The sequence below is a fragment of the Sceloporus occidentalis genome, unplaced genomic scaffold (genome assembly GCF_023333645.1).
Source record: "Sceloporus occidentalis isolate IW3139 unplaced genomic scaffold, rSceOcc1.0.p SCAF_12, whole genome shotgun sequence".
Classification (NCBI taxonomy): Eukaryota; Metazoa; Chordata; class Lepidosauria; order Squamata; family Phrynosomatidae; genus Sceloporus; species Sceloporus occidentalis.
The window spans coordinates 20,911,969-20,939,421 of record NW_028316992.1 but is presented as its reverse complement, the minus strand read 5'-3'; the positions used below and the strand labels follow the sequence as shown (position 1 = coordinate 20,939,421).

Genomic DNA, 27,453 nt, shown 5'->3' with positions numbered 1-27,453 from the left:
ATTCAGATGCTCTGAACCACTCTTTCCCATCCCCAGGGTTAGAATACAGCCCATGCATCTAAAAGAATGGAGCAGCCCAGCTGATCCAGACAAAACCTCGGGCTTTTCTGTCACTAGAATCCACAATGCCTAATGCCAGATTTAATCTGCTTGATACAAGGCAGGCTTCATTTCACACCAGGGTTGCATTTTTGGCCTTGAGAAGTAAATTGAGACTGATATAAATTTGGGAAGCCAGTTCCAAAGGGAATCATTTGAGTTCAGGGGGATGCATTCCAACAGAGTTGAAGTAGCCTTAAATGTAGCAGTTTACTCAACCTGCCACCAATTTTAAAGAGGTTTAAAAAATATTTTTCTGGCCATGCCAAAACTATAGTTGCTTTCTCCTCCTCCCCAGTTTCTCAGCCTAGGCAGGTAAAAGAAATCCAGTCCAGCCATCTTTTCATATGCCAGAACTCCAACTAACCTCACTCTAGCATTTCTTGCTTTATTTAACTGCACAGACACCCTGGGAGAGCATTGCACTGTGATTACTATTATTATTATTATTAACCTTTATTTATGAAGCGCTGTAAATTTACACAGCGCTGTACATACAATCTTTTAGTTAGACGATTCCCTGCCCTCGGGCTTACAATCTAAAAAGACATGACACAGAAGGAGAAGGGAGTGGTGGAGGGAAAGGATAAGAGGTCCAGCAGTTCCTCTCTACCTCCGAGGCCTGGACCAAGGCAGATGGACTGGAGGGAGGGGGAGGCTTCATAATGGATGGTTAATCATTTTCCAGGGAAAATACATACTGTACTCTCAAGTAGGATAATACATATACAGTACATAGCAATACAGGAAAGGGTTCAATAAACAGGCACCACAAGAACATCAAATAGTGAGCGACAATTATGCAATGCCTGGGAAGGCTTCTCTGAACAGGATGGTTTTCAACTCCGTTTTGAAGCTGGTTAAAGAAGTGATGGCTCTTGCTTGTGGGGGAAGAAGGTTCCAGGAATGAGGGGCAGCAAGTGAAAAGGGGCGAATCCGGGATGGGGCAGAGGAAATCCTGGGCTGAGACAGGTTAATGATTGAAACATTAATTAAGAAATTAATTTCTAAAGAATAATTGTAAATTTGAAATGTTGTAAATCGGGAGTGGGCAATGTGGAACGCAAAGGCACTAGACCTCTAAAAGACATTGGAGGGATGTACCTACTCCCACACATACACAAAAAACCCCAAAACACCTTTAGGGGACATGGGATCATTTTCACCATGTTGGGGATTTCAAAAAGGTCTTTCCTGGGCCTGAAAAAATGTGGTGACAATGCACCTCATGCTCCCTAGTGGACATTATGATTCTAATATTTTTGATCCCTTGAGGGCTATGAAGGTCCCAAAATTGCCCTCTAGGCTGCACTTTGTACCCCTGAATCTTTTTGCAGATTAAAAGGGAGGGTACAGCTGAGTTGCCTTTCAGAACATGTTTTCAGAAGAGTATGTTTCTGCCTGGTCAGCAGTTGATTTTAATAGGGAGTACTATTTTTAATTGAGCCCAGACATGAGGCACTGAATTGCCTTGACTGTTTACCTCATGCAGGTTGTGCGTCCAGCAGCAATCTGGTTGCAAACATTAGTTGTGTGATAATGCAGTTAAAGGGGTTTGGCTGGAATCTGGTTGGTGCACTTAGTGAGTACTTGAGTTTTCCCCAGTTGTGCAACATTGGTGACAGAAGGCAGATAAAAATCTGCTGGCTTTGAACAGCCTGTTTTTCCAATGCCTTTGTCCCTTTGTGGCTGCTGCACCCCCAACCTTTTCCCTCATGACACCATTGCCTACCAAGGTGTTCACAGCCTAATGTGTCTGTAGAATTCCAAATTTTACTTGCTGAATGCTGCACATGAGGCTGCCATTGATGCTACTGAGACCCTGTCACCGCACCCTAGTGCAACCCAGTAACGAAGACCACTGGATCGTAACAGAAGAGATTCTTTATTCAATTTGTACAAACAAGGTGCAACGTCAGTGCTTCTTGCATGAAACAAGGGCTCAAAGCACATTGCCACACACAGGTGGGCTTATGCCCTGCCAGGCAGAATTACAAAAGCAGAAGTATAGTTTATTCACTAGTCCACATACAAAAACATCTCCTATTTCTCTGCCTACTTCTGACATCACAATAACTCCAAATTATAATACAAGCTCCCACTCTGTGAGTGTGAAACATAATATTAGAATGAAGCTTAGCAAGCCATAGGACACCATAGATCAACTCTTGTGGTCACTCCCTCTCCCTCGATCCAGTTCCAACTGATTCAGTGTCTGTTGAACACCCAGTTTGACCACAAGTCTACCCTTGGTTCCCCATTTTCTATTAAATTTGCCATTGCTAGCTTTCCTGTTTGCGCCAAGCTTCAGCTTCACTATTTTTGCCTTGTCCCCCTGCAAGTGTTTCAAAAAGCAGCATTTTATTTTATTAAATCCTTTGGCTATCAATAGCGGGATACAGACCGCCCAAAAAGGGTGGTCTGCTGCTGCCTCAATTTCCGCCGGCGGGAAGCCTCAGCTGCCAAATGGCGAGGCTTCCCAGCGGCAGAAAAAGAACCCGCAAACAGCAAGTCCTTTTTGCGTCGCGCTTGCGACACCCAAGTGCACAAATGGCGCACTCGTGGCATCGCCAGTGCGACGGGACATTTGGATGCTACGTGTCCATCGTGTCAGAATGGCAGCGCCCGTGTTTACAGGGCACCGCCATTTTGACATCCCCGTCACGTGCTAGGGATGAGGCCGGTATGGACGCTGCGTCCTCGGACAACCCCTAGCACGTGACAGGGGCGGCACAAAGGCCCGTTTAAATCAGGCCAATGATTCCCTTTGATGACTGATCATCTTAGTCCAGGCTATCCTGGACCACTTTGAAATTTTTTCAGTGTGCTTCTACAACACTACACAGTTACAGCACTGTGATCCTACTTCAATTGCCATGGCTGTATTGTGTGGAGCCCTTGGGTGGATAGATGGATTTATTTACCTATTTAACTTACTTACATATTTATCTCCTTCCTTATATCCAATGGAGTCCTGAGGCTTGTAACTTGGTCAGAAGAATTAGAAGTGTTCCCAGGCTCAGGATACCAAAGGCTCCTGCCCAAACTGCCAGCCCCAGAGGTCCACCAGATGAACGGTGACAAGACAACCTCCTGTTCCAGGAACTAGGGTCAGGCAGTGTGAGTAAGCTAAAGCAGATGGCTTTTAAGAAAGCTTTTTCTAGGAGCTGTCTGCGTGCCAAAATTATCCCCCTCCCCATTCAGTCCCTTGGGATGTATGCATTGCAATTCTGCCACATTTTCCATACATACATAAACATCATTTTGGGCCACCGAAATAACTTTTTCTAATGAAGTAAACTGGAAGTTGACTTCTGATTTACTTTCTGGTTAGAAGGGTCTCTTTTTCTGTATTTTTTTTTTTTGGGGGGGGGTCTACTTTCTGGTTAGACAGAGGCCCAGTGATGGTCCGAAACATGGCAGATTTTCTGCTACACCTGCTAGAGGCTGGAGCAGGGAAAGCATTTTTAGCAGAAAATGTTCATGCTTTTATCTGGTGAGGAGTAAGGGATCTGGGGGTATAAAATGCCAGTTAAGACTTCAAGTGACCTACAGACTGCATTTTTCCTACTCTGACAAAAGCCAATACTCATTTTGGTTAGATTTGGAGTGTCAAAAATACAAGAAACAGTAAGACAGAAAATTTTCTGTGAAATGTTGAAAACTAGATCCAACTGAGTTTGAAGCTAGCTTTATTTGTATTTTCATATGGAGTCAAAAGTTATTCTGTCTATTATTTTCTTATATTGAAGAACTAAACATCTATCTAGATTTTCTCTTTGGAGATACAATTATCTAGTACATATGAGTGATGGGTGGTATATAGGGTTGCCATAGGTCCGGACCTCCAAACCGGGACAAATGTAGGACAAAATTTTCAAATGTAGGACAAAATTTTTTGTGCCCTACATTTGAATAGGAGCCCCGGACCTGGGCCCTGCCCTCGCTGCTGTGGCGACGGGGGCGGGGAGGGAATACTCCTCCCAGGGAGGCTTGCCCTCCCGGCCTTCGCCCCGCCCTCGCTGCTGTGGCAATGGGGATGGGGCTAAGGCGGGGAGGGAATACTCCCCTCAGCCCGGGGGCGGGGCCAAACCGGAGCGGGACCGTGCGGCCCCGCCCAAAACCGGGAAAGTCCCGCCCACCAGCGGGATACGGCAACCCTAGTGGTATATGATTCTATCAGAGAACAATAACTTCAAAATTATTTTCTGGGTGAAAAGAATGATGTCTTTCTTCACATGTAAATGGAATGATAGTGGCATTTATATGCCTCTTCTTCTGCTTACATACTTTACCTGCACGAGAAATTTACTAGTGCTATATGCAGAGTTGGGGGGGGGGGGCGGGGGGAACAGTTTTAAATAACTCCAAAAAGCTAGAGCGGGGTATAATAGAAGTCAGTTTTGTTTTAAATCCTTGAAATTAATAAAAATGTGGTTTTGGTTTTTGTGCATTAATAATTTGATGAACAGCATCAGTCCTTATTATATTAATTCGCAAAACATTATTGTATGTATTAAAAACCTTGATCAGCCATGTTTTAATGCTTTCTCACATTAGCAATCCAAAGTTATTAGGCTTTGAAATGATTTACATCTTTCAGTGAAACACCATTTTTTACTACTTATTTTTCCTGTAAAATCTGAATATATGTAGACTATACATAATAAAACATACAAAGGACTCTGGAGATTGTTTTGGTTGAACTTATGTTAATTGAAGGATTTGTTTCTGAATGGCATTTCTTGCACTATAAAATAAATTGATTAAAAAGAAGCAACTGTTACTGGATTCTGATCTTAACAATGAACAATTGTCAATAAAATGTTAAAGTTAAAATGTTTAAATTCAAACAGTCGTTGTTGTTCGAGTAAGAGGGGTAGTAAATACCCAGATTTTTAAAAATATGAATAATCAAAAAAAAAAAACCAGGAGTATTCTTTCTTTTCTTTTCTTTTCTTTCTTTCTTTTTAAATCATCAATCTGGTTTAAACTAGGAAACCCTGGCTATATAGAAAGTGGGTGTCCATGACGGTTGTTTTGCTTTCTTTCAGGCCTTACTGAAAATGGACTGCCAGGGATTGGTCGTCAGGCTCATTCAGGATTTTGTGCTTTTGACTACGGCAGTGGAAGTAGCCCAGCAGTGGAGAGAACTTGCAGAGAAACTGGCCAAGGTCTCCAAGCAACAAATGGATGCCTATGAGGCTCCCCATCGGGACAAGAATGGAGCTGTAGATAGTGAGGTAAGAAAACGTTCATGTAATATATTCAGGGCTTGCTGGGTGACTGACTCTGCACAATAGACTGCAAAAGCAACTTGGTGTTATGTTCATCTGCCTTTCCAATCTTGAATGATGACAACAGCCTACTCTGGGGTGTGTAACAATTTTTATTGTACAGTCACTGTGGCCAAAAAATGCCGCCATATGGAAAGAAGTGTCTTCATCCTTAAGGCTTCTTCTTCTGCAGTCTCACACAAGTTTCATTTATCACAAAAAGTATTGTGATGCATGACAGATGTGATTATTATGTATGAGCAAACACTAGCCACATGGAAACTGCAGCCATTTCACAGGCTCATTTCAACCCTGGGAAGCTGGAAAAGGTAACAGTGATTTGTTTCTTGACTTCCACCTAACTATTGCCAGTATATACATATATTGCAGTGATGTGGAACAAGAAGCCATTTACTGCCAGAAAGTTTGCATTACTTATCTGAATTGGCAGCTATGTTTTTGGACTTGGTCTGATGTGCTTTATGTTGGAGGCCTTTCCTTACTCCTTTCTTTGCTCATTGTAGATTTTGTGGATGATGCTACATTAAAGACAAATCTGCCCTTAGTTCATTATGACAATTTCTTGTGAATTCCAAATAAGACTCTAGTTTGTAAGTTTTCCAAAACATGTAATGCCAAGAAAACATGTGTCTGGATAACCCTGGAGCATTTAAAATGATCTCTGGTATAAGGACAGCTGGGTTAAGGGCTTTTGTTGGCTCACAAGAAGCTTTAGTATACTTGGAGGGAAGGCAGGTGGCAAAATGGGCTGGGGAAGGAATTGATAAAAGGTGTTTTACTCATTCTTCCCAAGCACTGACACCATATAGGAAAAGGGCAGGCTCCATTTTGTATTGTGCTTATTTTGCATTGGTGGAGATGGGTTTACTTGCTTCTTCCTGGCCCTGTCAAATTATAGACTAGGAGAGTTCATTACCTGCTATCCTGTAGGTGCTTACTATACTGAACTTGGATGGTCTAAAAATAATTCATTCTAGTTACTTTTTAAAAGGTAATTTATTATAATTACTATTTTTGTAACACGGGGTTGCAGTAGTCATTGCATTGTTTGTTAATCTTTTATTTCTTTTTGTTATCTTTTTGGAGTGGCAGGATTAAATCCTTAAGATTGATAAGAGGATAGTATAAAACATGCAAAGTTCCTCTCAAAATGACTCTAATATTTTCTTTTATTAAGTAACATTGCCACTATAGTAGAGTGTTAGCTATATTCTGTTTGAATTCATGTTGTAAGTCACATTGGGGCCTGCAATGGGAGAAAGGCAGGATTCCTTTAAAAATAAAACATGGGCCAGTTACAAATGGGCACCCTAGCACAGACTCAGTCCGTACTAGGGTTAGAAAGGGGCGTCTCTTCCAGACGCCCCTAACCCTAGTACGGACTGAGTCCGTACGAAATGGCAGCAGCCATTCCACATGGCTGCCGCCATCTTGACGTAGCGGATGCACTGTGTCCGCACGTCGCACCCCGGAATTGACGCCACGAGTGCGCGCTTCGGCACTTGCAGCGTCTCTTCCGGGGCACAGGAAGGAGTGTGATTTTCACGCTCCTTCTTTGCAGCGTCCAGGAACCGCGCCGTTTGGCTGCTGCGGTTTCTGGACGCTGCAACCGGTGGCGGTAGCAGACCGCCGCTTATCAGCAGTCTGTAACCCACCCTAGAAACCATTATACTGCACACCAGTAAAGTACCTTTTCCCTCTCTCATAACATTTCTTTTGAAATGCAGTTTTCTATCTCCCATGTACTGCACTCCTGCTCCCATAACTTGTTACAGGTGATTGTGTTTTCCATGTTCTAGTACTCTATCCACAAGAAATAAATTCTAGTACTAGATATTGCTTATAACCCATGTTAATGCCATTCTCTTGCCTTTGGCAGGCAATGTGGAAACCAGCGTATGATTTCATGCTCACATGGAGCAATCAGATGGGAGACAGTTACCGTGATGTTACCCAAGAACTTCATATTGGTCTTGATAAGATGAAGAATCCTATCACAAAACGTTGGAAGCATCTTACAGGAACCCTAATTTTAGTGAATTCCTTGGATATACTACGGGCAGCTGCCTTTAGTCCACAAGAAGAACACGATGATTATGCTATCTGATGAAGAGTTGTAATTTCATCAGAACACATTGCTGTTTGTTTTTATGCTTTTAACTAATGGTGTGAGAAAGGGAGAACAGTTCTGACATGCCAAAGTTATGAGCAACGATTGCTGGGCTCCAAGTGCAAACTCCTTATTCTCGCCTCTACCCTTTGCTGAGGACACCCAAGACAGTATTCTGTGCACAGTGTGATTGACAGCTTTTCTTAATTTGTAACATTTAAAACTGAACTTTTAAAAGGCATTTGCAAATGTTGGACTGGAAAGTTGAAATCACTTTGGGAAAAAGTTCCTCTTTTGATGTAACATAAAAATGTTTTTTTGTTTGTTTAAACACTTTGAATCATTAATACGTATTAAAATGAAGCACAGTCTTATATCTCCTTACAAGGATTTGGATTTGTAATGTGTGACTCAGAACTGTTGATAGATCAGTCAGTATGTAAACTCCACCACCTGTTGTGAGCTTATCAGTGTTAGTAACTCTCCCCCATTATGTATATCTTTTTGTAAAGGAGGAAAATGCACACTTTTTTCAATTTAGCTTACTTTTGTAATGCAAAATTTAGCACAAGATGTCGCATCTGTGGAAAAGGTGTGCTTCACTTTTGTCTGCTTCAGATCCAAAAAAATAACAGAAACAGTTTAAGGTTATAGGACTTCCCCATCGCTTTCCACATTTAGGAGAAATAAATTTCAGTGGATGCCATATATGGCAAAAGGTAACATTTCATGTCATTTAACATTTCATTCTGTATCAGCAGCTCCATGGCCATCTTTAGTGGTGTACAATGTATGGATATATTTTATAATATGGCAAGTGGGTGTTTTATTGGTGGTTCTTAATTGTGCCATCACTGAGCTTGGACTGAGGCAGTAAGCCAGCTTCTGGGCTGTCAAGCTGTAAGCGAGGAGCTCACAAGACTAAATGCTCACTTCTCAGTTTTAAAAAAGAAAGAAGGGAAGGAAGGGACTATGATGAAAAAACTTTCCATCATATGACTCCTAATTACATCTTGAACTATTTACAGCCTAGAACACTGATTTATCGCCTAGTCAAGGTCTAGCTTTCTGTCTGATCTGAAATCTACTAAGATCAATTAGAAATGCTTCATTTGGCATTTTTTCTGCTGTAGTCATGCTCCAAGTGTACAATATCTTGGCTTATTTGCTAATTCTAGACCATTGGTATTCACTGATACTCACCACACGTGTTGTATGACAAGTAATGCTGTCATGGACAACCAAGAGATGAAGCGGTATCATCTTGTGGCTTCATATTCTAGATAACAGCTATTAAAAAATAAGTCTAGTTGTTCTACTTGTACATGAAAGTTTCATGAAACCCTTTCAGTCTACCTCTTAACTCGAAGATATTTCATGTGGGAAAGTTTGTTGGGGGGGGGGGTTATTGTATAGGTGAGTGTTTGCTTTTTGCACAAAAATACCTTTTCATATTAAAAACATTTATTAAATCTAAAAAAATAATGAGGTGCTTTTCAAATATTGTCTACTAAAGGGTTTCTTTTTTGGTCAAGATTTGCATAAGACCTTTTAGCAGTATGGCTACTATAAGTAACTTTTTAAACCTGTTTTTCTCAAATGAAGGAAATGTTCCTGCTTTGTCAAGGTGACCTTTCAACAACTTGGGGTTATGCAACACAGTTTTCTTACTAGCAGTTCCAGAGTTTCATCAAAGTAGAATCTAACTAAGAAAAGCATTTATGTTGTTTGTATTCAGGTTTAATGTTCTGGGGGGGGGGAGCATCTGTTATTTATTTTATCATTTAAAGGAGCTCTTTTTAAAGGTGCTGCCACATTTCTTTTTATTTCTTTGTTCCCTCCCCCTTCTTTCCACCTTTTTATTCTTTTAAATAGTCCCTCAACTTACACTGTCAGCTGTATTTGGTTGAAAGCACCTTAATCTTAGGATTTTGTTAAAAGAGCTGGGGAGCAGATTCCTATGCAAGTTTTCACACCACAGATTTGAACTTGGTTAAGTTAGCATATTCTTTTCACATGCTCATGGAACATTTATTTTTCCAAAGTATGTAATCCCCCCCCTACAAGATCAGGATCTCCACAAGGTCTTCAATAAGATCTTTGGAGGTAGGAAAGATGCAGATTGGAGATCCAGAGCAGAAGCAGGTTGGCGATGGAGGCTTCCCTTTCACTGTGGTATGTTCAGTACCTTGGATGGTGGGCCATGGGAATCAGTCATGTGCATGTGGATATGGATGTTCTCACTGTGTTGTAGGCAAACACTGAGCTGTTGATGTCACAACAAGGAGATCAGCATCCAAGTTAGCCTTATTCTGCACCTGGATCTGTGCCAGCACTGTTTCTCCCTTTGGCATCTGTGAGCTTGGCATAGGGATTACGGACTATAGATTCAAACGAAGAACTAGTTGGTAGCTTTATTATGAGGGCCAGGATTCGAGCCAAAGCAATGAGATTTTAATCAGTTTTATAAATAGAATTTTAGAGCTAGATGTTGGAGAAGGTTTCATCTCCTGAAACTAGATCAGGTCTTCCATAATAGATTGGGGAGCAGGAGGATGAATTGGTTTGCCTTGTTCTTCTGCCAGTTTTGTCAAACTACCTCAGGTCTTGCATGCCTTTTCATGTTTTGACTTAAAGCCTAGAAGCTTCCCTAGATGACTGCCACCAGACCACCACCATCACAGAATCACAGCAGCAGCTTTTCTAGATTAGTCAATGCAGTTGCTGCATGATCTCCCCAAGCCCCGTTTTGACTAAAATATCACCTCCCAGCACATAGTTGGAGTGGTTTGTATGTTCTGCCAAATGCCTTTCACTCAAAGTATGATCTTACAAGGTAAGCTTGCTTTGGATTTTACATTAATGAACTGTACAAGTAGTCTGTTGTACATTTTTTTAAAAAAAATTGTCAAAATTATACAATTAAAGCAGATATTTGAACACAGCCTTGTTTTTGCCTGATTCATTTTGTGAGGGCTTGGCTTGAGCCTTTTCTTACTATTTCGAAACAAAAGATTTGCCTGCATCAGACATAGATTTTTGTTCTGGTGATGACTGAAATAAAAGCTATTGTCAAAACCTGTTAACATTTGGTGCAGAGACTCTGGCGCCTATCAGAAATAATTGGATCAGAATGCTATGTTAAAGTACTCTAACATGTTTTAGGTTTCTCTCTTCCTTGTCTGCAAGGCTGGGCTAATTCAAGATATTATTATGCAAACTGCACACATCCCCTATCCTAGGCCAAGTTGGTTCTTTTGGCACCTATGGCAGAAAATATATATCTCTCTCTGGCTGCATCTGCACTGCAGCATTAATGCAGTTAGACACTATTTGAAGTGTCATGGATCAATGCTATGGAATCTTAGAATTTGTAGTTTTGTGCGATATTTAGCTTTCTCTGTCAAAGAACTCTGGTGTCACAACAAAGTGCAAATCCCACGATTCCATAGGATGGAGCTGTGACAGTTAAAGCAGTGTCAAACTGTATTAATTCTGCTGTGTGGCAGCAGCCTCTCTGTTCTGAGGACAGGAAAAATACAATAATTGCCAATTAAGTAACATTTGTTGCAGTAATCACCAATTAAGGTAATATCTACTGCCTGGAGCAGCTACCTCCCTCTGCTTAATGGTAAGTTTGGCCTTGTTCCAGGGCTTCCTTTGGCCTATTAGAGGCAGCTGCAGGAGGGAGGGAGGCTCATGGACCACATGCAGACCCAACCCCACTTTTGAGCTCCCTCCAGTGAAAAATACCTTTAAAAGCTGGGTTGCTGTTCCTGAATGCCTCCAGGAGCAATGGATTTGCATAAACTCCCCCAAAACTGCCTTTAAAAACACTAAAGGCCTTTAATGTACATAACAGAAGTCACAACCAGAGGGGACTTATGTTTGGGGACCAAATTTTTTTTTATTTTTGAGCAAAATTACAGCATTATTTTCTGTTGCAGAGGCAAAAATTTCCCCCTTTCTAATTTGAATTAAAGCAACAAAATAAACTGGTCGCTGCTATTACATTCAACATTTTATTTATAAAACTGAAAGAAATGATGGGCACATCTGTCATTACAGCTTTGTCCTAGATTTCCTTTTTTTAAAAATGCATAAAATTAATCCATGAGAGAGAGAGTTGGGTTCAAATCTCCACTTAGCCATGTGGTTGTTAGATGATCTTGGATCAGTTGTTTTCTTTTAATCTAATATACTTCACAGGCTTGTTTTCAAGATAGAGAGGTGGGAGTGGCCCATATGCCATTCCCCTGGAGATCTCATCATCAGTAGTAGTTGTTATTAGCAGCTGGATTCCTCTGTGGCAGTTATGAATATTTAACCTAGAGTTATGCTCTTATGACTGTTACATATGAACCCTAGGTAGATCCTATTTTAAGGGCTACATGAAAGTCTCCCAGTTCAAATCAATGGGGGTCCATTCCCCTGTTGCTCAGGAAGTGGCTGGTGGATGTTCTCATCCCCATGTGAGTAATCCCTGATGTGAGGGGGAGTTGCAACAGAGGTTGTGTTTCTACCTTTTGCATCCAAGTTCACGCACAGGAGGGGATGGAAATGAAAGTCAGATGCTTCTTGAGCAATAGGGGAACAGGTTCTGTGTTGGCTGCTGTACTTAGGACTGGATTATGGCTTTGACGTGGCTTCCAGACTCTTTGGACGCATGCATCATTTAAACAGCATACCTCCAAAGTGACCCAAAGCAGCTTTATTTTGGCCTGTCTGTATGGGGGCAATAATAAATATTGGGGAATTCTGGGGATTTTGGATTTTGATCAGTCATTCTGGGAAATATCTTCAAGGCCTGTTGGCCACATTGTTCCTGGGATGCTTGACCAAAAATAACAACAACCCTTACCTGTTTGTTTTTCAGTCTATGCAGCACAGGCAATTAAGCCATGTTTTGTTGGACTGTCCACTTTAAATCTGTTAAACAGTGTGACTTGTGCATCATGGAGAATCCTCATTGCCTCCCTGCAACCAAAGCTCATGTTAATTATAGATATACCAGAAGCATCCAACATCCAAATAGCTCAGTGGCTATACATCTCTCTGGAGCCTCATGCATCTGAAAGTTGGGAAATACTGTCAGCCCTCCACATGTGCAGCTTTGACTTTTGCAGATTTAATTATTCACGGATTTGATCAATATGTTCTCTCTGGGAATCTCTAGCTTCTCCAGCATGACTTTATAGTCAACATGCAGCAGAGGCTGTGCTGGAGGACTCAGAGATTCCTAAAGAGAACAGTTCTCCAGGCATTTGTAGGTCCCCCAGAGCAATTCTATGGTCACCTTCTGGAAAATGTTGATCACAGAGTTGTGTAGGAGGACCTGGGAATACCTAAAGAGGTGTTCTCTCTGATAAAGAAAAAATAGTGTTTTCTTTTATTTGCGGTTTCCCCACTTTCACAAGGGTCCTGTGCCCTTAACTCCCATGAATGTAGAGGGCCTACTGAAGTATCAAAAGAAATGTGCATGTTTATGGATTTTGCCAACACAAAGGAATAACACTGGCAAACAAAACTGAAAATACATCCATTCTGAGCTTCTGCAATTTAGCGTGCTCTCCTTTTATGTAGCCGCAGGACTGCAATGCATACCTTTCTCTGCATTCCCCCATCTGGCAGATGATTTATTTCAGCCCTGTGGCAGCACAGGTTCTACTTGATACGGTCTTCTAAAATAGTACCTGTTCAGACTGAACCACTACAGCTTCCCAGAGAAACGGCAGGGAGCCATTTAACTGTATCCCTTTCTGTCCAGAAATGAAAAAGGCAACAGTCAAGCTCACCTCAGAAATTCATCCCCTCACTCTTCTCTTGTTCTCAGAGCCGCCAAATTCTTACTGTTTCCTTGTACTGAAAGAATCTGACTCTCATTAAGTATTGCTTTTAGTAAACTGGATATTATAGAAGCAGACAATGATGATGATGATGATGATTTTTTATATTACACCTTTTCCCGAAGGAATCAAGGCAGATTACAAAACAGAAAATGACTGCTTCAAGGATGAGGATTGGGATTTATACTAAGCCCCCAGTACAGTTTAAACCCTGCTTGTAATAAAGCAACACCAATTGAAATCACAATCTCTTTAGGATTGCCATAAATCAGAACTGACTTGAAGCCATACAACAACAATCTTGATCAAGCTATGCATCACCTAGAACATAAATTTAGAGCAGGTACAGGAATCTTATGGCCCTCCAGATCTTGCTGGACTGGTTCACCCAGCATTCTTCAACATTGGCCATGGTGCCTAGGGCTGATGGTACTTGCAGTCCAACATCTGGAGGAATTACATGGTTCCCACTCCCTCAGAGCAATTGCCCCCTGAGTTAGAAACACTGTCAGTGAAAAACTCATTTATGTCATGTTACTTGGTAGTCACTTCACTGAATATTTTATGAATTGGGTGGCTAGCCGATATACTTTTGCAAATGGAAGAGATACGACCGTGTTATACTAAAATGGGTTGGAGTCCAATTTTCCAGAAAGTTTTGCTCCCCAGGAAAATCTATGATATTTCTTTCTAATATCTTTACTCTGGGTTGTGCAAGGCTGCTGCAGAATTCTGAATCTAGTGGATCACAGGCCTTGTTTACAAGCTGTTGCTGGAAGAAAGGGATTGTGACTTAGCAAAGTATTTGCAGTTACAAATTAAAAAGCAAGCCTAGCATGAATAACTTCTAAAATTGACCCTGAGCAAAGAGTCCAGGTGGTTGCAGAGTTTGGGTTTCTTTCCCCGCATTCCACACATTCCTGACAGTGTGAGCCTGGAGGAATCTAAATGAACACCTGCACAAGTTATTCTGCTGGGAAGTCTTTTGATTAGGAAGGTTTAGCATGTTCCTTTCAGTCCAGTCTTTTCCAGAAAACAACGTCAAGGTCAAAAGGAGAATCTGAAATATGATAATTTATCTGAAGCACAAAATATATTGCACTGGGAGATTCTAAACCAGTGCTACCCAAACTGGTGAACCATGGAATGGTGCCAGTCTGCAAGCTGTTGACTGCTAGTCCTTGGTATATTTCCAGGAAATAAGCAAATAGTTGTAGTAAGTGGGCACAAATGTGGAGCCATTACCTTGAATACTAGAGGGGGGAAAATATTGCCAGACCCTCCATATTAGTTAGCTTAAGACACACTTTTCTAAACTATTCCTGTTTACCACTTCCTATCTGAGAGAAGGTTACAAATATGCCATGTATGTTTTTCATTTTATGCTGTTAATTCTTTTCTAAATGTCTCCTTACTCCCTCCCTCATTATTTAGAGAGTGGAGTCAGTTAGAGAGCTTCATAAAGGAGAACCAATGAGAAGACATATGATATAATCTGCCCTCAATGTTACTCTGCTCGATTTTATCTAGCTAATGTGATAGATTTAAAAAGTTGTACAGTCTATAACCATTTTTTTCTAGAATTTTTATATCGAACATTGTACCTCCAAATGAGGGTTTGAATGAAGATTTGGAGATAAAATATTTAATATAAAAATTCTCCTTGCTGAAGCCATCTCAAAGAAATCCATAAATATGAACCCATTGGTAGACCTATTTCCTTCCTTCTAATAACTCCAGAAATTTCTGAGAATTGGTATATATGTGTGTGTGTGTGTGTGTGTGTGTGTGTATATATATATATATATATATATATGTACAATAGCAACTACAGTGGGACCTTGTTATCTACTGGAGTTTGGTTCCAGGATCCCCCGTGGATAACAAAATCCGAGGATGCTCCAGTCCCAATAAATATAATAGAAGAGCAAAATTATGTCCCTTATAAAAAATGGAAAATCAAGGTTTACTTTGGAAATTTATACTTCTTTTGAATATTTTCAAGCTGAAGATGCTTAAATCCATAGATAAAAAATCCATGGATCAGGAGGACCACATGTATTTCATGTAGATTTTTATATGCTGTCTCAATATCACATATATACTAAACGTGTTTTTGTTTATTTTATAACTCCTGAAGCAGGCCAATTGGTGATAAGGCCAAAATAAATAAAAGTTTTAACTATTATACAGCATGAGGGACTTAGGGCTGAAATAGACAGCCAGAAGGAGCTGCTTGAAGTCACCCCTTCTGAAGATGGATTGGGGCCACGACAACTGCTCTAATCTGCCTTGAAGTTGCCCGAAAAAGGAGCAGCAAAGAGCGACTCCTTTTTTGGGCAGCAAAAAGCTGCCTTTGCTGCCGCATGGCAGCCAAAAGCCAGTTTCATGACACTCCGGCAGCATGTGCTGTGTAAACATCATGCCACTTGAGCATCATGAAGCCACCCTTGTCTAAATAGTCGGGTGGCTTCTGGGTAGCTTCTGGGCATCTTGGGAGCATGTGGCATGTTAACACTGTACTCCCAAATTGCCTGGAAGGCAGTGCAAAAGGGCTGTGTATTTTAGCCCTTAGTCTCCTTTCATTCTTCCACAACTAGTGTAGGCAGCTTTCTTAAAAGTGCAGCTAAAGACAAGATGAGAATGTAAAACTGTAAAATGTAAAAATGTACCCAACTAAAACTGGCATTTGGTAAGAATATAAAGACAGTGCATACATACTACATTGCTGGCTTACAATTTTTACACCCCACTTTTGGTGTTACTGTTCAACACCACTACTAACTTGCACATCTACTTTCTAACTAGGTACAAGCCAGGCCAGCCTGTAAACAGGTGATGGTGGTGATCCCATTTTTCCCCCCAAAGGAGCAGACACATACATTGATAAAGATGATGAAAAGAAACTTGTACAAAGGCACACAATAAAGGTACATGCCTATAATCCCTTTGAAGAGTGCAGAGTAATGCCCCCTGTTAGAGAAAAAGAACAAGCCTTAGATCCTTTCCCAACCCACATGTCTCAGTGATGTTTGTGGAAATTGGGAGTATGGCATGCATTAATAAAATCTAAAGCCTCTCCACTTCCCAACTGTGTCTCCTAAATGGGAGGAAATTTATTCTAGCCTTAGTGCTGGTTTAAATCATTCCATTCCAAATTAGTTCAGGTGAGATGGCAGAAAAGAAAGTTTAAAAAACTAAAACAATGCAAAAAACACAAATACTAAAATAAATAAAACCAACTTATCCACTCTTACCTTCATGCCACCAGCATGACCCTAGAAAGGCTTGAGATTGCAAAACTGGCTTTCTCCATGTTCAGGGTTAGAGCTGCCTTGTGAGCTCAAGGTAGATGTAGGATTTGATCACAGTCAACACCAGGCTACATCACTACACCAGAGTAGTAAGCAATCTGTTCATTGTGCTACTTTCTTAGCCAGGTTTGTGATTTAAAACATTCTGACACTGAGTTGGGTTGTGAGTTAGCCTGGGGCAGAATCAGAACTTGAAAGGGAATAATCTAAGTGAACTGCAGCCTTTGCAACCAATGAGGCATACTATTTGTACACAGATAATTGATTTGTTAGGATTCCTGTTCCTTCTAGACTTGCCTCAAAATGAGAAGCAGAAAATGAAAATAATATATTTTTTTAAATGACACGTGAGGAAAATATTCCTTTCAACTTTGTTATGTGCTCAACACTCTCACAAGCAATGATAATCCCTTTGAGTAATGCAGGATGTGTTACCTTTGGTAAGAAAGAGAGAAGTGGAAGCTCATAAGGTCTTTGGACCTTGTTACTGGACACCACTACATATGGTTTTAAAACCATGATTACACCAGGAAAGAAGCTGCTTTGGTGATACTCATTGCACAATGAAGCCTTCAACTTGTAGATCTGCCTTGTTCTCCATGGATAATACAATATTTTATCCAAAGATGAGCAACAACTGCAGCCAGTTCCATGGCTGCCCCCTAACTAAAAATCTTTCTGGGTTTCTCAATTGACACTGCAAATTCACTGCAAATCCAGCTCACTCCACTGTTACAGCTGCATTACAAATTCAGACAAGTGTAAATACTGAGGTATAATCAAGTTTCTGGTTCAGCTATTAATTCAGGAAATGTGGATGGTGTTGGTTTACATTAAAATAGGAGTCAGATGGATTTTTCTTTCATCCTTTAAATCAGTGGTTCTCAGCCTTTGGTTGCTCAGATGTTTCAGACTTTGAAACTTCCCCCAACCCTAGCAAGCATGGCCAATGATAAAGGGTTTCTGGGAAGACATAGTTCTAACTGACACAAAGTTTTGTAGACATGTATACTTAGATATAGGCACACTTCCACTACAGATCTTCCCTGGGGAAAATGGGGAATTTGCAGGTGGAAAGATTAGAGGTACAGCATTAACCAGAGTCGGTCCTAATACTTGTATAGGTGATTGATAAGGAGTTTATCAGACAAGGGAAATTGGAAGTATAATCCAATGGCAAACTGAACGCAATCATGGGGTTTAACGTTATTGCGTGATAACCCACTACACACAAATTCGGGCAATGGGAAGTCAATCCGAACGCAATCATGTGGTTTCACGTTATTGTGTGATAGACTGCCACACACAAATTCGGATAATGGCATGCTATTTTCGGGCAGTGGGGAGCCAGTTCAAATGCAATACACATTCACGTAATTGTGGTAGACTAGCTACTTTAAGCGAATGCATTCTGGCCCCACTTTCTTTTCATTCAGATTTAAGAGAAATTCCTCCCATTTGATAAACTGTTAAGAAATACGAAGTGCTGTAGGCTACATTTCAGAGGAAAGAACTGGCAAATCCACCTCTGAGTATTCTTTGCTTAAGAAAAACCTAAGTCGATAGATGACTTGAATGTACACGCACAGCTCTGTTCCCCTCCAGGTTCATAACGGACAAGGGTCTTCTCTCTATCACTCAGTGAAATCACGCTGATAGACACAGCCAAGCAGAATACACGGAAATGATCAGATTATCAACCGTAGACTGGGACTTTGATTCAGGAATGAATGGCCCATGCACAGAGAGCTCTTCCATGCAAAGAAGTATAGTATGCAGGATCAGTCATTTTAAAATTTAGGAATGGCACCTTCCTTTCCTTTAATAGCAATGGCAATTTCCATGTAGACCCAGTCAGAAGTTAATTGTATTTGTATATGTCTGAGCAATTGTGTTCCTAAGTCTGTGTTGCTACATATTGAAGATGTTTTGAAAGCATTTTGTTTACTCTTCTTCTCTGGCCTTAGGGCAAAAGTTACAATCCACCTTATGCAGTGAATATCCTCCTCCCACATCGAAAGAAGATGGGAAGCAAACATCACAGAAAGCTTACAAATCAGGCAAATGCATTCACATTTCAAACCAGGTAGTACAGATCAGACAACCAGGGTGAGTGCTGGACTGCAGGTGCAGCTACATTGTGGAAATAATGTAGTTTGTCACCCCTTTGACTGCCATGGTGCTATCCTACAGAATCCTGGGGTCTGTAATTTTACAAGGTTTTTAGCCCACTTTGCTGGTGCCTCACAAAACAACAAATACCAGGATTCTGTAGGATGAAGCCATGGCAGCTAAAGTGGTGTTGAACTGCATTATTTCTACAGTGTAGAATGGTGTAGAACATTATAATTTGTTGATGCACCCTAGGTCTCTGGGAGGAAAAGATCTGGATCCCTTATCAGCAAGATTAGTCACCAGGATATCTAGGGATGACCATTTAACACCTATATTAAAATCTCTACAAAAGCTGCCTATTAGCTTCAGGGCACAGTACAAGGTGTTGGTTATAACCTTTAAAGCCCTTCATGGCTTGTGCCCAGCTTATTAAAAGCAGTCAAGACTAACAATATGTTGGATCTGCTCCGGCAGGCTACTCCATAACTTGGGTGCAGCAGAAGAAAAGGTTATTGCATTACTCAAAGAGATTACCATTGCTTATGAGAGTGTCTTCTCCCATACAATTTGCCCTGTCCACTGAGGTCCTCTGGTAAAAACTTACTGCAGCCAGCAAAAACTAGGCTGGCGGCGGTTACCCAGAGGACCTTTTCTTCTGCTGCTCCCAAGTTATGGAGTAGCCTGCCGGAGCAGATCCAACATATTGTTAGTCTTGACTGCTTTAAAAATGCGGTGAAGACATATCTCTTCCGGCAGGCTTTCCCAGATCAACCTCTCCGTGCCCTCCCATCAATTGCCCCTCAATTGTCCCTGCTTAGTTTATAATTAAAATGTATTTTTATTGTGGATGGGAGGGTTTATGGGTTAAATTCCCTCGCAAAGGGCATTTTCTGTCTTGGCCCTGCAGATCTGGAACTCTCTTCCCGACGAGCTCCGCTCTGTTACCTCCCTTGACCTGTTTAGGAAGAAACTTAAGACCTATCTCTTCCAACAGGCTTTTCCCCATGTGTCTTGACATCTGTTCCCTCACCATCATATATGCTGCTTTCCAGCTAGTTTTGTTTTTTGTTAAGGCTTTTATTCTCTGTGGTTTTATTGTGTTTTAATTTTGGAATGTTTTTATGATGTTTGTATACTGTTTGTTCAAATTGTATAATGTTTTATATCCTTGTTGTAACCCGCTTTGATCTCCCTTGGAAAAGCGGGCTATAAATAAACAGTATTATTATTATTATTATTATTATTATTATTATGTTTTACTGTACTTTAATGTTGTTTTATTATTGTTAGCCACTTCGATCTACTTGGAGAAGCAGGATATAAATAGATATTATTATTATTATTATTATTATTATCACTATTATTAAAGGGATCAGGCTGTTAGTCCCACTGAAGGCCTAGGGTTGAAAAGCAGTTTGCACATGAAATTGTTTGTGCTGCAATCTATTGTTTTTTGAATTTTATTTATTAATTCAGTGACTTGTTTCATGTCTATGCCACTGAGCCCAGAAGACGTCATACAAGTGGAGGGGGGGGGCATTTTTTGGAACTGTTTGAGTGGTCCTACTAGTTACTCTAGTCTGAAGAGTAAGCCTCCACTAGGCATTATTCCAGAACATTTCACAGGAGTTCCTAATTCAAAGGTTTTGCTGAGATGTACAGTGGTACCCCGGGATACGAATTGATCGCGTTACGAAATTTCCGGGGTACGAAAAAGTTAGATTGGAAAAAACTGTTCCGGGTAACGAAAGATTTTTCGGGTTACGAAATTCATTTCGGCGCGAAATTTAAATGCGAAGCGCGGCTAGCGGCTTTCCAGCGCTAACAGAAAGCCTTTTCGGGTTGCGAAATGTATCGGGTTACGAACGGCGCTGCGGAACGAATTAATTTCGTAACCTGAGGTAGCACTGTAAATGGATCCATTGACACTCAAAACTTGCTCATGATTTCATGGCAATTTAGTTAGCATTGGCCAACAAGAGAGTTGGTCTCAGAAATGAAATTAGTATTTGGAACAAGTTCTAAATCCAGTGATTTTTATACATGTGGGTAGAGCAAATTCAATTTGGATGTTCCAGGAGTCAAATAGTTGACCTGGTTTTCTTCAGACAAATGAATGTAACAAACCAGGGCAAACCAGGAAATGAAAGCAATTCCTTCTGCATACCAGCTGTCTGGAACTTATCAAAGTTGTTTGCAAGTGTGATAAGAAATGTGAGGAGGATTTCAAATAGAGATAAACATGAAGGGATTCTTTTTCTGCCTCTATGCATTCTCTTGCAGTGTCCTCATTTTTTATCAAAAACTCCTTGGCTTGACCTGCAGCTTGTGAGAACCAATATTGTGTATGAGTGGTTATTATCCAGGACTTTGGTCTGGGATACCACAATCTAATAATCAACCAGACAGGCATGTTTTCACATACTATGCTTTAGCTGACTCTATTTTTTTCCATTTTAAATGTTGACAAATGTTGTCATTTTAAGTCAAAGGTATCATGACCAGAGCTTGAAAGAAGGGGGGGGGGGAGATAAAAATATATATATTGGGGTAACAGCTGCCAAAATCACCCTGACAATATGACCACTTGGGTGCTCTGGACATTGTAGTCCAAAATGTATCCTTTTCACCCTCTAAGCATGCCCAGTCCTGTGCATAGTAAGTGTCCAAACTCTGCCTTCCACCTCCACAGTGAATCAAGAATGGCTGTGGACCTTTCAGGATTTTGCTACCACTATGGTTCTAGTTTCAGTGCCTAAACCAACAGGCTCAAAGTGTATGCAACCTCCTCATTGTCTTGCTGTTGTTTAATGTTTCAGTTCAACAGGCAATTGGCTCAGATGGCAGCACGCTCACAAGAGATAAAGCAACCTGCCTCAACCTGGTGGCTGCCAGATGTGGTGAATTACAACCTCCATTAGACCCAGCCAACATGACATTTGGCTGGTAGAAACTATTGTCCAATACATCTGGAAGGTGCCAAGTTGGGGAATGCCAAGGTACTTTCTGCATCTTAAAATGTATTCTTTTCCTTTTATCAGGGCATTTCTTTTCCATGCAAGAGGCATCAGCTCCAGTCCCTGGGTTCTCCAGTTCAAAGAATCCAATGATCATGTGTGGAAGAGACCCACTGAGAGGCAGAACGGATAGTATTGGGCAAGATAGATCAATAGTCTGCCCTCATATCAAGCCAATTACTATGTTACATGTTGTTCTCTGCTTTTAAGTCATTTCTGACTTATGGCGACCCTAAGATGAACCTATCACAGGGTTTTCTGAGGGCTGAGAGTGTGTGACTTGCCCAAGGTGGATTTTCCATGACTGAACAGGGATTCACATCCTGGTATCTAGAGTTGTAGTACAAAACTCAAACCACTACAGTGCGCTGGCTCTCTGTTACATAGCATCTGGTTTATCCTCCTTTCCACTGTTCAATCTTTAGTTGCTGCCCTATGCTTCACTTTTGGAAAGTTGGAGAAGGTGGAGAAGTCTGGAGAAGTTGGAGAAGCACCCATTTGTTAGAGGTAGCAATCACAGCATGCTTATATTCAGTAGTCACTACTCTGCATCTCTAAAAGCTTAAGCATAGCATGTATTACTATTTCTGTACTGTGGTGTAGTGGTTTGTACATTTGACTATGACTCTGAAGACCAGGGTTCTATTCCCAGCTCAGCCATGAAACCCACTGGGTAAGTCAGACTCTCTCATCCTCAGAGGAATCAATGGCAAACCTCCTCTGGCCACTTTAGGGTTGCCATAAGTCTAAAATGACTTGAAGACACACAACAAAAACTACTACTACTACTACTACTACTACTACAAACTGTTGGTCAGTCACACCCGCTGTCTTCCTCCATTAGTTAGTGCACAGTCTGTTTCTTCGTCTTCTGTAGTCTCTCTTCCCTGACTCTGTTTAAAGAGCACATGTTGCAGAGCCGAAGACCATGAGATGTTGTTGCTGCTATGTACCTTCAAGTCATTTCCAACTTAGGGCAACCCTAAGGCAACCCTAGCACAGGGTTTTCATTCATGGGAAGATTTCTTCAAGGGGGGGGGGTTGGCTTTGCTTTCCTTTGAAGCTAAGAGAATGTGACTTGCTCAAGTTCATCTTTTTAATATTTGTAAGCAAATCTACTTAATATGTTTTTACCAAGAAGAAACTGTGGTTGTTGTGTATCTTCAAGGCTGCTTTATTTTTGTGCTACGCCCTGACAGGGTGGGTGACACTGCTTGTTGCTCACATTCTGTTTGTGACTACTAATTATTCTGCTTGTGACATATTTTATTACGTCTCACATTCCCCAACAGAATGCTGGTGTCTCCCATTTTGAAAACTTGTTATCCTATACTGCATAGGAAGTGGTAGTCAAATATCATTAGTCTGGCAGCTTAAATTTTGTTTCTTTCTCTTATTAACATTGCTTTGGCACATACCTCATCTTTTAGAGAACTGGCCTTTACTTTCTATCAGCTGAGTTATTTCACATGGAGATAAAGATCTTTAATAGACTGGTTATTTTTTGCAACACAAACCATCCTAACTGAAAATATTAGGGGAAAAATGATAATCCTAAAAGATTTTTTATTCTTTAATTTGATCCCAAAAACTGAAGGCTCTATCTACATAACAGGCTTGAGACTGTAATCAATGGAGATTGGAGGCATACACGATGTACTACAACTATGGCAACTAAATGAAAACTTCAAGAGTAGAGATAAATATAACTCTGGAGACTAGTTGCTGGAAGCAAGGTTTATTGCCTTTATACCCACTTGTGGGCTTTGCAGAAACTTCAGCCTGGCTACTGTTGGAATAAAAACAGGACTGTGGTTAGAAAATCCCAACACAACTTACTGCTGTATCAATCCAAATCACAGATGTTTGGATCTTTGTACTTTTACATGTATCACCAATACTGTGAGCAGTTATGCATTCATTTACTGTAAAGTTTGCTTTGGGGAGCTGTAATGAAAAACATAATAGCTTCACAGGTGTAGGTGAACAGTGACTGGTCTGGAGGGTATTTCACCCCCTAATTTTGCATGGCAATCCCCCTCACGAAGGACTTAATGGATGTTTTTAATATACATCCAAACTAGCCCATCTGTGCCAAATGGTTTGCTGCTGAACTGTGGATGCAAAGGGAAAAGTAACATCTGGAAAGGAAGGAAGTCAGAGACCAGAGAGAGGGTCTTTGGAATAACTAAAATGCTTGTTGAAGAAGAATTAAAATTAATTTCCATCACACAATAGGAAAATTATATTTCCAGAAAAAGATATAATGGAGACATTTGAAAGACAATAAGCATTTTGAAATCAGTGATAGAAGTAATTACAGAGAAATGCACAGCAAGCAGTATGTCTGCGGGTAACTAATTCTTCAAGCGGAGTTAGTCCAAATAAACCTGTAAGCGTATGTCTGATTAGCTACAAGGAAAGAGAACAATTTCAGTGTTCTGGATGATTTCTGCATAGTGAAGGAGCTTTTAAGAGCAGCTGGAGAAAGAAATGGAAAAAGATGCATTTACAGAGTGGAGAAAATAATAAGGCTTTGTATAAAGTTTTAGATGAAGTTTTAGACATTAGGTTTAGGTGCAGAGTTTGTTGGCCCTGGAAGTTCCATTGATCTCCATCAGGAATATTATGGGGTATAGATGACAGAAGCAGCAGCATGAAAACTGTGCGTGTTTCTGTGTGTCTGCATCCTCAAGTCCCTTGTTGATTTATGGCGACCCCATGAATTTCATAGGATTTCCTTAGGCAAGGAATACTCAGAGATGGTTTGCCGGTTCCTTCCTCTTAAATATAACCTACAGCACCTGGTAGATTTTCTCAAAATCTAAAACTTCGGTATTTCTTTTTTATTCATCCCCTCAGACCTAGTCAAAGAGAAAATGATACAATGCCAAGACAGCTAATTTGATTAAGGGAAACTGGATTTAAATGACAATTCTAAAGATGTAAAAGGTCTCTCTTTTTTTCATGGTGTGTGTGGGGTGGGGAGGGAATGGCATTCTGCATGGGCATCTCTGGCCATAGCCAGGGGCAGATTTGAGACAGGAGGCTCCCTATTATTATCTTAGGCAAATGTTTCAGGTGACAAAAGATAGGAAGGTTTTAATTCGTTGGACTTTGTGTTTAACTCATTTTAAAGGGATGAAAGAATTTAAAAGGTTAACTTCAAGGAACAAGGACAAAGGCTCACCAGACAAGGTGCTCATAAAAGGTGACACATGCAGTTTTGGCTTTTGAGATTTGTGCATAGTTCATAGGACACTACCTGAAAAGGAGTGACAGCTGTACAGCTTGGCATTTAAATCTACTGCTTGTATCACTGTGAGCCTCATCATCTCAGTTTTCTCTAGTAGTTTCATGTCCTTGCTGTAACTTTGCTAGCTGAAACAAATATGATTTGAAGAAAGAGAAAAGAAATGTCAGTAAATGCACCAGATATCATTGTGTTTTGCTACAAATGGTGAAGTTTCTCAACATCGTATAATCTGTCATGCTGAGAAATCAACAAATCAATGTTCTGCATTGCTTTCCTTAGAAATATTCCTGTAAGATTTCAGAGCATAGTTTAGCAGCACGTTCCTCTGTACTCAAATAAGCTGAAGTAAAAATAAATCAATAGTTTGTTTCTTCTGTCAGACTTTCTCACAGAAAAAGTTAAGGCCTTGATGGAAGAGTGAAATGAATCTTCCAAACTGGAGTGGATCCAGAGGAGGGTGACCAAAATGGTGAAAGGTCTGGAAGCCATCCCCTATAAGGAGAGGCTTAGGTAGCCTGTTTACCATGGAGAAGAAAAGGTTAAGGGTGATATGATAGTTATGTTCAAATAGTTGAAGGGATGTCATATTGAAGAAGGAAAAGGCTTGCTTTCTGCTGCTCCAGGCAATAGGACACATAGCAATGGATTAAAAAAGAAAACAAAACAGGACTAGGGTATAATACGCACTGCAAAACTAATGCCTTTTCCCACCACTTTAACTGCCATGGCTCAATGCTATGGAATCGTGGGATCTGTAGTTTGTTGTGGCACCAGAGCTCTCTGACAGGGAAGTTTAAAATCCCAGGATTCCATAGCATGGAGCCTTGTCAAACTGCATTAGTTCTGCAGTGCAGATTAGACCAGGGCTTCTGCATCTTTAATAATTGTGCAGAAGATGCAGCTTGTATGGAAATCAACGTCTGCTGAAATTCTCTCTTCTACACTACAAGGCACAGGAGCCCTGATTTGTTTTTCACCTGCTAACCCTAGGCCCATTACAGACCGCCTAAAAGCAGCAGTCTGCCGGCACTGCTGGTTGCTCCGCGTGGGAGCCGCAGCAGCCAAACCGCGCGGCTCCCGCGCGGAGCAAAAAAGAACTGCCAAAATGGCGCTTCTTCCCGCGGCACGGTTATGACGCCGCAAGGCGCCAATCGTGCACTCGCGATGTCATAAGCGCCGCACAACGTGCGGACGCTATGCATCCGACACGTAATAATGGCGGCACCTGTGTGTATAGGGTGCCGCCATTATTATGCCCCCGTCACGTGATAGGGGTGAGGTCGGTGTGGACGCTAGGTCCCCGGCCAACCCCTATCACGTTATCGGGGCGCCTCAAGAGCCCGTATGTAACGGGCCTTAAATTGTTTATCTATGTCCCTGTACAGGCCGGCCTAAAAGCGTGGCCTGAGGACAAAGTCAGGGCACCATGACACTGCGGACCGCTCCACATGGCGTGAAGCATCATGGTGCTCCTCTGGTGCAGCATCCATAAAACACAGTGCCAAAGGAGCGCCGCCAAGCCACACCGTTTGGCACTCTTTCGAGGGTGCAAAAAGGAGCCACTTTTTACAGCTCCTTTTCGCACCCTTGAAAGGTCAGACCAGGGCCGCAGCATGCGCTTGCCATGGCCCCAATCCAGCATGAAAAGAGGCAGTCTGTAGAGTCCCTATATTAAATGTGTACTTTCATGGTCCTGAAACCCATGCAAATGTCACAGTTCTCTTCATGTCTACGTTCTAAGTGTGTCACCAGCAGATCCAGGACTATGAAAGGAAAAAGCTCTGGGAAGTTCTAAAACCCCATTGTGAAGGGCTGACCCATAGGGTTCAGTTTTCAAAGAGAATTTGTTCAGCTACAGCTTAACAGAGTAAACCATGAGGTATGTCTGGGATATTTCAGTGGACTACACCATTTTGCTAATTTTTTTAGCATGAGTTAAAATTATTTTAAGATTAACAAGAAAATGAATTTGCAGTCAACAAAGACAGCATTTTAAAAGCAGAATAAACAACTAGAAAATATTATCAGGCAACCAGAATAAGGAAGAAAATATTATTAGGCAGCCAAGAATAAGGAAGGTTTTACAACAATTCCTGTCTGAAATGAAAACAACCAGGAACAATTCTGCAAATGTTAAGAATTTGCAACTCTAAAAAACTGCTCATTAAATATACAAACCCCAGCACTCACTCCATTTTCCAGGCTGTTTACTGTTAAACTAAAACAGAAGTCTTTGTTTTACCACTCTCCCTTACTGTCTTTAGTACCTGTTCTTTCCTTCCAAGAAAAATGGAAAGAAATTCAGGCCCTCACAGCAATAGAAATACATGCAAAACTGGATAGAAGTGGTTTATGGAAGGAAAACAAGAACATTGAGTTGACAATAATCCAGGCTCAAG

At 41.0% G+C, this 27,453-nt stretch overlaps 1 protein-coding gene across 1 annotated transcript in view; it reads left to right on the top strand.

Moving 5' to 3' along the window:
- Positions 1–10,451, top strand: part of LOC149305366 (SH3 domain-binding protein 4-like) — a 62,587-nt gene extending 52,136 nt beyond the window's left edge. The window contains exons 4-5 of the mRNA XM_089478007.1: positions 5,154–5,342; positions 7,276–10,451. Coding sequence (XP_089334133.1) covers positions 5,154–5,342; positions 7,276–7,503 — 417 coding nt within the window. The 3' untranslated portion in view covers positions 7,504–10,451. The remainder of the gene's footprint in view (positions 1–5,153; positions 5,343–7,275) is intronic.
- The last annotated feature ends 17,002 nt before the right edge of the window (positions 10,452–27,453 follow it).